The 14,693-nt window shown below is 39.5% G+C and overlaps 1 protein-coding gene across 2 annotated transcripts in view; it reads left to right on the top strand.

The window, feature by feature from the left end:
* Positions 1–14,693, top strand: part of PRKAR2A (protein kinase cAMP-dependent type II regulatory subunit alpha) — a 59,307-nt gene that overhangs the window by 36,079 nt on the left and 8,535 nt on the right. For both annotated transcript variants that reach the window (XM_062500385.1, XM_062500384.1), the window contains 5 exons: positions 4,203–4,255; positions 5,865–5,948; positions 7,002–7,108; positions 11,022–11,175; positions 13,942–14,043. In XM_062500385.1, coding sequence (XP_062356369.1) covers positions 4,203–4,255; positions 5,865–5,948; positions 7,002–7,108; positions 11,022–11,175; positions 13,942–14,043 — 500 coding nt within the window. The remainder of the gene's footprint in view (positions 1–4,202; positions 4,256–5,864; positions 5,949–7,001; positions 7,109–11,021; positions 11,176–13,941; positions 14,044–14,693) is intronic.

The raw sequence follows: 14,693 nt of genomic DNA, 5'->3' as shown, positions 1-14,693 counted from the left end.
GCTCAACTGTTATTTGCATACAGATTTGTATAGAGTGCAAGGACTTTGATCTTGACAAAACACATATTTTGCAGAACAATATTATCTTGAGAATGATTAAAACATGCATAAACAAAGGTGGTGTTTGTACTGGCAAACTTGTCTTGCTGCTACTTCTCTCCCTTGCTTCCCCCTCACCCATCCACTGCTGATGTCATTGCTGCAGCTACAAAGATCTCGGTTGCTTTCAGATGCTGTCACCTGCATAACAAAGCAGCGATGGAGCTGTATCATTTCTAAGCCTTCAGAAGTGTTAACAGATGTTCTTGAAAGCCAAAGAAGGTGCAGCATGAGAGCTGCAGAAGCTAAAAGAGACTAAATGTAGATGGTAGGATAAAAGCCTGAATTTCTTTTTATCTTAAAGCTTCACAAAATTGAAAACTGTTTTTTATGTTCCAAAGCTATTTGAACTATGTATGGGTAGATTTGGAAGGAATCTTGGTCTGCATGATGTGAGCTGATAGAGCTGTAGATGTGTCACACTGGTGTAACTTCCATTGATGGATTCTTGCTCAGCACTTGCTCAGGGACAGAGTTGTGATGAAAATCTCAGCTAGGCAAGGTGTGATTTCACAAGTTTCAAATTATATGAAGATGCTGGTGAGCTTTAGGTTGCACATGAAGAAAACTTCTTCCCCTGAGGGTGGTGGAACAAGTTAGCAGAGAGATGTGCGATCTTCATCCTAGGAGGTTTCCAGGTCAGCCCCAAACCAGCCCACAATTCCAAATAGCTCCCCTTGGAGGGGTAGGTTGGACTGGGTGACCTTGAGAGAGAGATCCCTTCCAACTGCCTTTTCAATGAGTCTGAAAAACAGCACTTTTCAAGAGAGTCTTTTGAGAACAAGCTTGCCTCAGAGTGTCTGTTTTGTTGGGACACTTAAATAGTTAATATGTGAATTCAGTCTCGTACCAAATAATGGGTCAAGGATGTTTTTCACTCTGTCAGGATGAAAGATCAGATGTTTTTTCATTAGGACTGGCTGTACTGTAACGCACAAATGAATAACCTTCAGGAGTCCTGGAATTCCCTAGATTTCTGACAGGGATTGGCAGAGTTAGGGTAGTTATGGGTGTCCTTTACAGCCAGAAGAATAGCAAAGCAGCACAGATAACATGAAATATTTTGGAGGGTAGACTGACACACAAGTCTTACGTTCAACAGTACAGACTTCCCCAAGTGATTTACCAATTAAAAATAGTGGAAAGAAAAATTGGACCTACTGCACCATAAAACATGGGATGGGTTTGATGTAATGCTGCTTTTTCTTTTCATTAGTCACGTTTTAAAGTACTTGGGAAATACTGTTGGTTATGAGTAGGCTGAAAAGCTTTCTGTTGGCTTTCCAGCATATCACAATATTAATTAAGCTTGAGAATTTTGTGTCTCTCACCCTTTTTAAGCATACTGCAACAGATATGTTACATTAAGTGTTAGAGTTCTGCCTGCAAGTAAATACACAGTGAATCAGAGCTGTCCAAAGTTGAAGTCAAAACATCTGGCCTACTGTTCTCCATGGAAAAAGAAATCCCAGCAGGAGGGTGAAGAATGAAAAATATAATGGGGAGGCACTCTATGTGACAGCATGGGAAGAAGTGTATTTTGCCATGTTTTTATTGTATTTCTGTGGTGCCCGTTCATGGGCATTACAGAGGTGCTTTCCACATGTAAGGGAAGGGCACTAAGTCCTTGTCTTTATCCTTGGTGGGCCTTGAGAGCTGTTTTCACCCTTGCTGGGTAAGATGAAATAGTGGAAACCTACATTTACAAACCTTAGCCAAAGCCATTTCATACTGAAGTTACTGATGACTGTGTTGCTTTGATGTGTGTTTTAAGATAAGGTTTTGCTCTGATGCTCTAGTTTTAGCTGTGGTAATAAAGCTTGTTTTCCCAAGGAAATTTTGAAGAGAATTTCCTGAATTCTGAAGCAATTTTAGCAATAACTTCCTTGCAGCTGAGGTAGGAACAAAATGAAATTTGCAGCTTAATATTAAAATTTGAATGGTAGAATGGTACAGTGATCTCTGAATTCCTACATATGTGACTTGAACATGCTTATACACCAGGTACTTTTAGAAATGTACAGAAATCTGATTTATAGTATGTAACATTGTGCTTAATAGAGAATTGGACTCCAGTTAATCATAAGATACACTGGAAAAAATGAAGAGAGTTAATTATCTCCAGTTTCACCATACTTCAAACTACGTTTAAACCACAGAGCCTTTCTTCTTAGTAACTGTTCCTTATTAGAAAATCCAAAGCTTTCACAATAGACTTTGATCTTTACTGTAAAATGGGAGGAGGAGGAAAGCTTTCACACCAAAATGCTAATAATGTTCTCTTTGTTAGTGACTTTCTATTGCATATTAAGTGGATCAGCCTATCAGTCCAAGTTCTGTAGCTTCCCATAAACCAGTCATCTTTGGACTCTGGCATGGACTATATTTTTTTTCAGCTGGAGAAGAATGCTGTTTATCCTTTGTCAAGTATCTGCCCTAAGTGTGGGTGGCTCTGTTAAACTAAAAGCATGTGAGTGGTAGGTGCACTGTCAGTACACTGTTTCTGTATTGTTAAATGGGTTTATTGTATGAGCAATACTTACTCTCTAAATGCCTGATGCCTAATGATTATATGATTGTGTTTTTACATTGCGGTTTCGTAAGTGGAATGCTTGTTGTATTTGAGTCTCCTCATTCTCTCCAGGAAAAAAAGGAATTAAAATCCAATTTCCTGGGAAAGACTTGTATCTTTTAGATAGGGAGAAAAAAATACCAAATAAAAAAACCCAAGACGCACAAAACCAAGCAAAACTTTCCTAGTAAATTATGCTAGGGTTTTGCATTTTTATAGTCCAGTTGAGTGCACGATGACAGGGTCAATAGGCATGTGTGCGTTTCTGAATTATTTACAAGTTGCTGAATTCTAGCCTTTCTGTTTTTTTATTTAAACTTTCTCAGCCCATTCAGCAGTTAGATGTCATTGCAGTGAGCTTCTGGGCATTCTGCCAAGTCTTCACTATTGTCAGGATGCTGGATAAAGTACAAAGGAAAATGCTTGTCTTGTTTCCTTGTATAATTTTATAAGTAATGTATAACCTCAGAAGTGAGACCACCCTTTTTAAAGTAAGAGCACAGTGTGATGAAAACAGGACTGACTCTCACTTTCCTTGACTGTCTGTACAGGTGGTTGGAATGTGCAGATCACTTCGACATGCAAGAAATGTAATTACTCATGAATTAATAAGAAAATATAAGATAGAATTGTGGGCTTTTGGTGGCCAGAGTGTCTGTGTTTAGTATTGTAAAACTATGCAACACTGTAAATGTTAAGATAACTGAAGATAAGTCTTTTCTGAAGAATTAAAACTGAACAAAAACAGGTTTGAAATTTCAGCAGCTCTGCATTATTGCCTCTTTCAGTTTATCCTGTAGGTACAATGACATGTTTGACAGAGCCTTGTCCCAATACACTATAGCGTGTAGTTTTCCACGACTGTTCTCATCCTTTAAAAAAAAAAAAATCAGTCTGTAAATTTCAGAGTTTTTTTATCACCAGTGGATCTTAATTTGGTTAAAATGTAGTAAGATAGAGGAACGTGTGGAAGATGGGACTAAGCACTGTTTTTTCATAGACTGTACTATGGTGTAGCTGACTGTTAATTTCCCAGGTTAATGTCTGTGAAAACATGTTTTCTCTGTATCAAAAAAACTCCCAAAATATACATATTGCCTATCAGAGTTGAGGTGAAGTGAGTGCCTTGTGCTCCTTTTTCTCAGTGTTTTGCTCTGAACACTGCATTGCAAAGAACAAAGCAGTGTAGCAGCAGTATTTTCCACCTGCATTTTGGAGAAGATGCTTGTAAATGAACCTGAATGGAGATATGCTTTGATACCAATTGAAAGGAAATCTGTGTCCATGCTTGAGTACTTGCTAGGCAAGATTATTTAGTAAGTCACAGACTTAACATGAGAGTCTGAGAAGAGCCATGCTTTGCCTACTCAGAGAACAGACAGGATTTGAGCTTCTGACACTTTAATGACAACATGAAAAGTGATTTTGTTTTTCCTGTAGGAAAATAAAAGAAATGTATTTAAACTGTTTTGTTTGATGTTCTCTTGTAATTACTTCTTTGTACTTATTTCTTCTCTCTTTTTCTTCCAAGTTTGTGCTGAAGCTTTCAATCCAGATGAAGAGGAAGAAGATACAGAACAAAGGGTAAGAGTGAGGGAATCAGTCCATGCACGGTTCTCTCTGCAGATTGACAGGCAGATGTGCATTGCCTTTTCTTACCACTTGTGCTTTTCGTGCTGAGTGTGGTGTGGTGACATGTGCAAAGTCACATTGCTTCGAAATTTAGAGCCACTTTGTCTCATGGACCTTTTCGGTCACTGCAGCTTTAATACAATTTTACTTCAGAGGACTCAAGAGCTGTGCTTAAGTTTAATATCTTTAAAATTTTGGCTATTTTCCTTTCTTAATTCTCTTAAAGGCTTGTTGAGGTAATTCCTAGATCATCGATGCAGTTGAGAAGAATTAGTTAAGCTTTACCACAGCTGTTTCTTCATGGGTGCTTAAAATTCCTCACATGCTTTTTACTGTCTTTCTTGTCAGAGCAGTTCTGCCTGGGTAGGAGAAATGCTTGGTTGAAATATTTTAAATCTGTGGCCACCTGTTTTTTAATCTTCATCTGGAAAGTTGGAAATTTCTAGGAATTGCAAATCCAGATACTGTAATTGTATTTCTTTAGAGGTGGGTTTGTCTGAGTTTATCTGGTAGCCTGGTGGGTGAGAATCAGTGTTTTCTCCCTGGACTTCTGGTGTTCCTTTCCAGATTCCATTGCAGGGATGCTTTTACTTCTGCAACGAAAATCTAAGTCTAATATAATTTCTCTTAAAAAGAAGAGATATTTCATAAATATAATTAGTAAATAATTTTATATGAGATAAAAAGAAAAAACTACTGAGAGTGTCTGGTTATCCAGATGTTTGTAAACTTGGACACATTTATTCAATCAAAAGTCTTAATTTTCTTGACTGGTGATTCAATATTCTGTTTCCTTTTAAAACAAGGATCTGAGACCTGTTTAACTTTGGAAAATAACTTTTTATAATTGCCCACTGTTACAATTGGTTTTTGGATTCTTTGTTATTCCAGAAATAAGAAATGCTAATGTGGTACATGTCAGGTAATTAATTTTTAAATATATTTTCATAATTAGCCCCTAACAATTGTTATAAATATATATACATTTTCTTGTTACACTGAGTATTGGTTCCTTTAACCTAATGTTTCTAAATGGAAGGAAGTAACAAAATATCTCAGACAACAAAGCTTTTATTTAAGTGATTTTGTTAGAAAAAAGCATGCTTATTCAATAACTTCTTATTGGATGGGCTGAGACTCATGTGTGTCATGTAGGATATAAACTGCCTATGTGCCTACAGTAATTATACTAGGTCTAATATAGCCAGAGTTTAGGAAGAAAACTGTTCACTTCTTCCTCTGTTTCATATGTTCAAGCTTTGACTGTGGCTATGGCTGTGGTAGAAGGGAAGGTAATGGAATGAAAAAGGCATCCTCTTCTTATCTTTCTTCACTATTATTTTTCATATGTTAATTGTCAGCATGATATTTTTCTTACATGTCTTTCATTTTGTCTTGCATTATATGTTTATATATAAATACTGTTAATGCAAACAATAAAAAAGGACTGTATACTTTTGACACTTAAATTCTGTTCAGCTTTTTCATACTGAAGTGAAGGTTTAGTCTGTAATCATATTTCTTTGTTGTCATGACTGTTCTGTTTTACTTTGTTTTAAAGGTAGTTCATCCAAAAACTGATGAACAGCGATGCAGACTGCAGGAAGCATGTAAAGACATCCTGCTCTTCAAAAACCTAGATCAGGTAATAGCATTTTAAGGAAATCTTAAATGGAGTCAATTTTTTGTTACGTACAGTTAATATGATCTGAAAGTCCAGACACAGTTTTTAAAGACAAGAAGATAGGATTCTGTTTAAAAGCTAATAAATGTTTTCAGTGCAGTGGTGCCAAGAGATACTGCAATGATAATTCCCACCTTCAGGGAATCAGCAGCATGAAGACTGGTTTGTGTGTTCGTGCACTGTATTTTTAGAAACTCAGCTGTGATCTGCATCTTCAACTTTGAACATCTGGTCATTGAAAATGCAGCAAAAGTATATTGTTAATGGACTTGGGAATAGCAAAGATGGTAAAGCAGGTCAGCGTCAAGGCAGGGCATTTATATGGTGTCATTGTTCTTGGATTTCACAGTTTCTCTGGCTGTGCTGCTTGCAAAAGAAGGAAGTTTAGTCATGGCTCAACAGGGAAATCCAGCTGGAGCCTCCTGTGCAGACCAGCATTATCCCATTTTCTGTGTGGGCTCCACATCTGTACCTGTCCTGTCTCATCTGGGGCTAGAATTGCAGCTTCTCTAAGACAACAAACTGTCCAGGGAAATGTGTCTATGGAGAGTCTTGTTCAGTATAGTCCTGGTCATGACTGGGGCTCTTAGATGATGACAGTACAGGTAATTTAATAGCTCGTGGTGCCATTTCTAGACACACATACAATGAAATACATGTACTGTTGATATGAATTGATGTGTGTCCATTGCAGTGAAGCTATGTCAGATTATACCAAAGGTACATGTGTGCTTGTGGTATATGAAAATTGAGCCATTTGGACATAAATTTGAGATAATGGCTCTTCTGTGCTAGAGGTCTGGTTGTCTACATTATTGAACTTACATTAATAAGATGGAAAGGAAGGAGCTGCTAGTAGAAATCCAACATGTTATATCAGTATTACTTGTATTTTTGTACAGTGAAATGGACAAAAGTGTGGTGCATGTTCCAGGACTTGCCCTTGTCCAGCAGTAATGCTAAGGTGGGGTTTCTGATAGTTGGTTTTTCCCCTTTCTCCTGTTTGTTTTCTAGGAGCAGCTGTCTCAGGTCCTTGATGCCATGTTTGAGAGGAAAGTGAAACCTCAGGAACATGTGATTGACCAAGGTGATGATGGAGATAACTTCTATGTCGTTGAGAGGTAAGCAGCTGTGCCTGTGAAATGCAGAGGATGTTTCTTTTCAGCTTCTTAGAAATGGCAGGGAATGTTTACTACAGGACAGTTTCTGAAGGAAAGTTACTTGCTCAGTTTAGTTTTTATGCCTATCAGCATAAGCACGGCTTAAAATCAGCCATATTTCATGTTGTCCCTAGAGCAGGTTATATTTTTTTCTGAAGGAAGGGGAAAAGCAGCAAAAGTAGCTCTGTGGTAAGGGGAAGGGGTAGGAGATTATATTCAGGAAGGAGAATATAGGAAATAAAAATAGTTGCTACCATGGAAAAACCTGAACTTTATTCAATTAGTTTTAGTGACTGACTTCAGAGAGAGTTGGGTTTGCTCTGCCTCTGTTGGTTGTGATTTGCATTTGTGGAGTTAAAGATGCCATTTTGGAATTTCTTCCATCAAGGAAATGCACATAATAATTTTGGGGATCATGTTATATGTGTAACAGGCATATAATACATACATGTGTGCATGGACATTTTGAGTATCGTTTGCCCTTTTGGAAAAAAATCTGGCTAATGTTAATTTGAATAACCATATCCAAAGAGTAATTAGGAACATGGATTTATTTCCTTCTGCAAAACTGTACTATTAAACAGAATATTACTGAGTGATTCATAAATGTCTGTTGGAAAACATGATCTTAGCAAACTGCTTTTTTGGTACACTGTTATCTTGTTTATCACTGAAATAATAGCACCATTAATATTATATGAAATGCTTTCAAAGCAGTTCAAGTCAGGTTGTTGGCTTTTGACTTGCAGAAGAATTTCTAGGTTAGAAATAGGTCGTTTGAAGTGATTCTTGTTAATTTTAAGGACATTTCCCTTTCTGGTTAGTGAAATTACATAACATTAAGGCTGCATAAAATACATTCCGACTGTATGCCCATTCCCACACCAAGCCATTAGCCTAAACCAGTGCCTCATTTCTACACCCTTCAACTGCTCTCCCTCCATCCAATCCCATGTCTTTGGCTAGGCAGGCCAAGTTCCTTCTCTTGCCACATTCACCAGAGAGATCAGGCTGTTACAGATAAGAGTAAGGTACTGCAGATCAGAACTTGCGGGAGCCAGAGCCACCAGCTCTGCAAAGATGACATTCGTGCACAGCAGTGGTTCCTGATTTTGAGGAAACTTAAACTCAGTTTGGGAGCCTCTCAAAAATGTTAGATGCCATCAGCCTATCTTGGTTTGTTTCTGTGCAAGGCTCTTATCCTGTTGATTCTTAAAAGCTCTCTGCTATGAGTTTTAACCTAAAATGAAGAAGTGAAGTAGAAGCTTATCTTAGATACTTACGTAAATGCTTTTATGGTCCCTGTTCTACTGGTGTAATGTTACTCCACAACAGGTTTTTTTCTGTCAAGAGATAGTTGTGTTGGAATTTTTCAGGCTTTTAGGTTTTTGTTCTGTATTATTCTCAAGTTATAATTATGTGGCAGGAAGGTTGTACAGTGAAGGAGATTAAACTTGGTGTTGTCCAGTGACACAGCCTTTGCATTGAACAGTAACTTGGCTGCAACTCTTGTTAGCTATTTGGTTACTAGGAATAACTTCTGCAGTTAGGAATTTTCAGTCCTTTCTCCCTTTCCAGTCTTCCTCCACCTCCCACCCATTTATTTTTTTCATGCAAAAGCATACTAGAATGCTGGTCCTTATGGAAAACCACGATATTTCTAATTGTTTGCAAGTGCAGGTTTGGAGGTCTCTGCCTCTGTCATGAGTAGGCATGTCTTGTTACTCCCAAGTAATTAATGCCTAAATATTTCTGAGGATTAGTTTCTTTCTGTCTAAATGAACAGTGACTTTGTGTCACTGGCCTTTTTTTCTTAAAGTCTTCTGCTTGCAGTACTTCCTCACGAGGTGGCTCATGTCTGAATGTCTTTCACCATGCACAGAGGGGCAGCAGGCAGGGGAGGTACAACCTGAGGATGCAGCAGGTGCTCAGTGCCCTCTGCATGGAGGGGAGAGCTCAGAGGGATGCGTTGCATGGCTGAACATGGGATGCTCATTGCTGCTGAGGAGGCACCTGCAGGGTCTGTGTTGATTGAGCATTGGCCTCTGCTGCCTCTTGGCACAAACTGAGCCACAATCTTGCTGAGCTGCCCTCTTCTGCTTTTTTTCTTTTCTGTTTTTTTTTTCCTGAGGGTTTTGTATTTTTTCATGTCAGTACTTTTCACTTGGGTCCTTGGGCTCGTAATGATTACCATCTCAACAATTACACTTCAGTCTGTTTTTATTCTTCTTATCTTGCAGGGCTTTAGCTCATGGACTCTCTCACAGCTCAGCAACAGTTTTCTCAATAAAGCTGAGCCAAGGTCACCCAGTGTTGCATCACAAGATTAATCCTTGGGCCAAAGACAGCTGAATGCTTGACTGAAGGTTGTTATGTGGCTATAGTTACTTGGAAATAAATGGCACTAGTAAGTGACTTTCAGGCTGAAGGATGGCAAGAAGTTGTTCTTGGTTAAGGTGTTCACATCTGTCTCTTCCAGACAAAAAAAAAAAAAAAAAAAAACAACTCTGAAGATTGTTGCCTCTGGTGCCTCTCAGAGAATAATTAAATAGATACCAAACCTTACAAGAATTAGTGACACTTTCCATCAACACTAATCCTTTTCTAGTTTGCTTCAGTATGCCGCTGGTTTCTTACTGTCCTAGATGTGAGTAAGGAGTAGGGCATAAGGTGTCTGGTAGGATTGTTAATGCAGTCTCATGTGCCTTCCTCCCTGGTACCATTTCTGGTCATTAATTTTCTTTTTTTCTTATGTGCCTAGTGATGTTGTGGGATATAATACAGTTTCTTCTGACAAAGATCTGAACTTGTTGGGAAAATTATACATGTATTCAGCTGCTTAAAGCCAGGAAGATGATTTCCTATCTGGTTTTCTCCTGGACATGATACATTTTGTATCATGAAGTGTCTTAGGCCAGTGGGTAGTCCCTGAACAATCTCTGTTGCCATAGCTAAGGATTAATCAAGCCTACTCCAACTGTATTTTTAAATTAGTCTTTAAAGCCCCAAACATGACAGTCCTGAAGGTCTTACAGACAGTTGTTTGACTTTCAAAGGGCTACTTTTCTGTGCACAGTGGTTCTTTTTTCATCGGCAGTTCCTGTGGTTCAGTTTGATGCAGATTTGAGTCTTGACTTGTGACTTTCTGTACTTGTGCCTGCACTCCATCAGAGTAATCTTTTGTTTGATTGTAAATTCTGGAATACTGTTCTTTTCACTTGGTTATAGTGTAGGAAGTGTGCCTCATGGAGAACAGGGCATAGGAAGCCTTTCGAATTTGAACAGGTTACAGCTGGGTATGAACAATGTGAAGGAGATTTCTGGTGGCTGGACATTTCCTCTTGATCTGTTCAGAGATCTTGGGTAGATATCAGCAGGTTCAGAACATCTTGGGGTTATGATATATACATACCCTGAAGCTGGAGTTGAGACAAACATGAAGTAGTAGTAGGTGAGCAGTTGGATTGAGTGTGTCCCAAAGGTCCTGTAGAAATGCTGGCACTGAGAAAATGGTAGAGATGGATTTGAGTAACTCTAAAGAGGCCTCAATGGGCAACACACATGCTGTGAAATGTCACTGTTAAAGATGATGAAACCACTTGTCACCCTGGCCCGAACAGCAGAGTCAAAATATTGTGCAGAGGAAACCAAGTAGATCTTGCCCATATCTATCAGGAGCAAAATGCTTTCGTAAGAGACAATTATTGTGAAAACCATGTACATGGAAGCAGCAGAGAATCAGGCAGTTGGAAAGCTCAAAAAGTTCCATCTCACACAGCAATAAAAGGGCTATTTGTATAACAGCAAAAAGCTGTTTTCAAGATTTGTACTGGGATGTTGTCTAATAAAAAGTGTTTATTCCATTATTTTCCAGAGGATTGTATGATATTGTTGTAGCAAAAGACAACCAGTCTCGCTGTGTTGGCCGCTACGATAATCATGGCAGTTTTGGGGAGCTGGCATTGATGTACAACACTCCTAGAGCTGCCACCATTGTTGCCACAACGGAAGGAGCCCTTTGGGGACTGGTAAGGAAAGGAAGTTGCTCTCTCATATGCATAATATTTTAAGCAGTGCCTCACATTGTCCAGAGCTTCTCTCGATATGGCTCCTCTGCTCATAGGTATTTTATCAGGATCTGCTGTCTCATCTCCTGGCATGATAGATCCATTGTGCAAATCTTTTTGGCTGACTTTCTGGAACAACTTGTCTGTAAAACTATATCACTAGTTCTATCTGTCCCTTAATAGTTTTGCTTTTACTGTAATTGTGGCTTTTGTTAGGGGAGAAGAAAAAACTCCTGGTTTTGTTTTCATCCCGCAGAGGATAGTGGAGGCATTAAAACACGGTTTTTTTGGGAGGGGGAAACAGTATCTGAATGATGTTCTTTATTTTCAACTGACCTTCCTACCATTTTGTCTCTAAAGGGAATGGGAATATTCCCTTGTTAAATATTCCCGATGTTAAATACTGTCTTGAGGTTGTTAGTAATTTGAAAAGGTCAGAAAATTGCCCACAGCTTTGTTTTCCTTCACAATAAACTGTTGTCCTGGTACCTTGGAAGAGGTACTCGGGTCAGTATAACCTATGAGATACCAAACTAAAGGGTGGTGTTCCTTTGTCTGTGGCCCAGCAGTGCTGAATGTGAAGCTGTAGCCATTACTTTCCTTTTTTAGTTCTTTTCTCTACACTATTTGGATGGGGTAATTTTCCCAGTGCTCTCTTACTCATCTGTGAGGGTTGGCATAATAAGTGGATTGTGCCATCAAGGGAGCCTTTGAAGCCACAAGTGTTGTGTGCTGTCTCTGTGCCCCGGGCTCCTCGGCAACTATCGCTGGGGGTTGGCCGTGTGCTGTGACCTTGATTGTAGGACTGATAAGCTGCTGCACATGGCTGTTTATGCAGTCTCAGCGCTTGCGGGGAGATCTGACTTCCCTTTTATTTGTGAGGTGAAAGAAAAGAGTTTGGTAAATCAACCAGGGAGTAATGTCAGAATCTCATTTCTGGAGGAAGGCAGAACAAAGCAGCTACCTACAAACTGAGCTCATTCATAAAAGGAAGAAAATGAGAAGGTGATTCTTTGTTCCAGTTTGCCTTTGAAAAGAACTGCACAAATTGGGTTAATTTTGGATTTCGTTTTTCTGTGATTATATTCCATTAATTAGCAAGATGTAGATGAGCAGAGACCTCTTGCTAATCATCTGTTCTGTGAACATTTTATTAACAAAGGCTTCATTTGCCTCTCAAACGTCAGTTATTTCTTCCAGTTCTTCTGTTTGTTGCCATGTTTTATTGTACTATTTTGTCCCTGATGCAATTTAAACATATTTTTATTAGTATGCAGAAGTTATTGCTTAAACTCTTTGGTTATCTGCCATTTGGGAAGTGTGGATTACTCCTGCTGCATTGCAGGCTTAGGCCAACAGAAATCTGGAAGGCTCAGGCACAAAGCATTTATCACAGTGGGTCCCTTCTGGAGAAGGGAAATATTCTCAGTCGCTGCTGCTCAATGTGTCTGGGGGAAACCTCACAATCACACACACTACCTTCACAGCTCAGCTTTCTTTTGTTCAAATACTGATGCTTCTCCTCCCTCACTGATATTCTCAAGCAGGTGAATTCGGATTTTTTTATGCTTTTACCATCCCCCCACAGTTTTTGTGTCTTTCTGCTTCTCCAAACCACAAACATTTCAAGACGCTTTTACCACTGAAGAATTCCTTTAAAAACAGCAAAATCCCTTTTGCTTTATCTCCTTTGGATAACACTAATACCATCCTGCCTTACATCTTCCTCATCCTTCAAATTTCATGTTCCATTTGGATCAGCTCGGTTAGTCCTTGTTACAAGTATTTGCAGCCTGCATCCCTTAAAAATGTCCACTGGAGAAAACCTCTTCACCTAAATACTTGTGTCTGTGTTTGCCGGGCCCGGGGCGCGCTGCTCCCGGTGCCGCGCCTGCAGCGCCTCCCTGCGGCCGCAGCGCGCAGCGCGGGCGGGGCTGCCGGGGCTTTTAGCCCCCTTTGCCTTTTTGGGGGGCTTTTAGCCCCCTTTGCCTTTTTGGGGTGCTTTTAGCCCCCTTTGCCTTTTTGGGGGGCTGGGCTTTTAGCCCCCTTTGCCTTTTTGGGGGGCTTTTAGCCCCCTTTGCCTTTGGGCTTCACAAGCGCACCCAGCAGTTTTCCTTTGTGGAATGCGCACGCAGCTGGCAGGTAGGAAGTGGTTTTTCCAGAAGCTGGCTCTTTGATGTGAGAAGGTGGAATGAAAAAGCCTGCTGCTCTTTGATACTCTGTCCCTGGCCTGTTTGAGACCAGTTTAAATCTTCTACTTTTGAAATCTGTGACTCAGGTAGAGAAGAATCCAATTCAGACTTAGTTCTGCAGTTGCCTTAACAAGTGCTGGAAATGCCCGTTTTCACTGGCTTCAGCAGGAAGAGCGCTTCTTCATTTAATGCATAAACTTCTTCATTTAATGCAGAAGCATGAAAGATATATTAGCAAACAGGCAAAACCCCCAAAACTCAACCCAGAAAAACACTGCAAGATAGAATAAAAATTGAATCCCTAAGTGGTTGTCTGAGAAGAATCAGGTCTTACAGCTCCCTGTTTTTTAGTTTAGTGTAAGTACTCTAACGTAAGCTGCTGCAGTCACCATTGTGGTGGATATGGTATCACTTTAGCAGCTGCATTCTCAGCCCTGGCGTTTGCTGTAAATACTTGTTCATGTTTGTCAGTTCTTTGAACAGGGAGCATTTCAGTGAAGAGGAATAATATATTTCTCTGTGCTGTTTCTTGCAGGATCGAGTGACGTTCAGAAGAATTATACTGAAAAACAACGCAAAGAAGAGGAAGACGTATGAATTATTTATTGAGTCTGTGCCCCTTCTTAAATCCTTGGAGGTAAAACCTCTCAGAGACATCTACATCAAATTCTTGCATCAGCAGTCAGTGTTCGTGCTACATCAGCTTTGGTATCACACAAATTAATTTGCATTGCTGAAATAGTTTTGGGGTTTTTATCCCCAGATCCTTTGTTCACAGTAGAGATTTGCTGATTTTTATCTCAGTCTGATTTTTTAAAATTTCTTTACGTAAAAACCCCACAAACGAAAAAAAACAAAACCCACCTCTGTGTATTTCAGGGAGCAAGTATCAGAATGCAGTTTGGTAGTCAGGGCTGTGGTTTCCTGTGAGGGTGTGGTATTGAAGTAAGGATACAGTCACTGGGATATTTGGCCTTTATCAGCCAGGAATGGTTTTAAATATGAGACAATGGTGTGGGCTGTGGTAGTCTTGCTTTAAGCTTAACTTAATATTCAGGAGCTAAACTGCTAAAGAGAAGCACTGTGACCTGGGAACACAATGACACTGCCCTGTTGGGGTGTGTGGTGCCTGAATTTAGGAACAATGTGGAAATTGTCACTTCCATTGATTCACCCTGTGTTGTCAGAGGGCTTTTGGAACTGACCAACCCACTTTTGCATTAGTCTGTCTTTGCCTTATACCGTAATTTAACTTTTCTTATAATGAAAATATATTTTCCAGCATTT

Source organism: Cinclus cinclus, chromosome 12 (genome assembly GCF_963662255.1).
Source record: "Cinclus cinclus chromosome 12, bCinCin1.1, whole genome shotgun sequence".
In the NCBI taxonomy this organism is placed as follows: Eukaryota; Metazoa; Chordata; class Aves; order Passeriformes; family Cinclidae; genus Cinclus; species Cinclus cinclus.
This window is presented reverse-complemented; position numbering and strand designations above follow the sequence as displayed.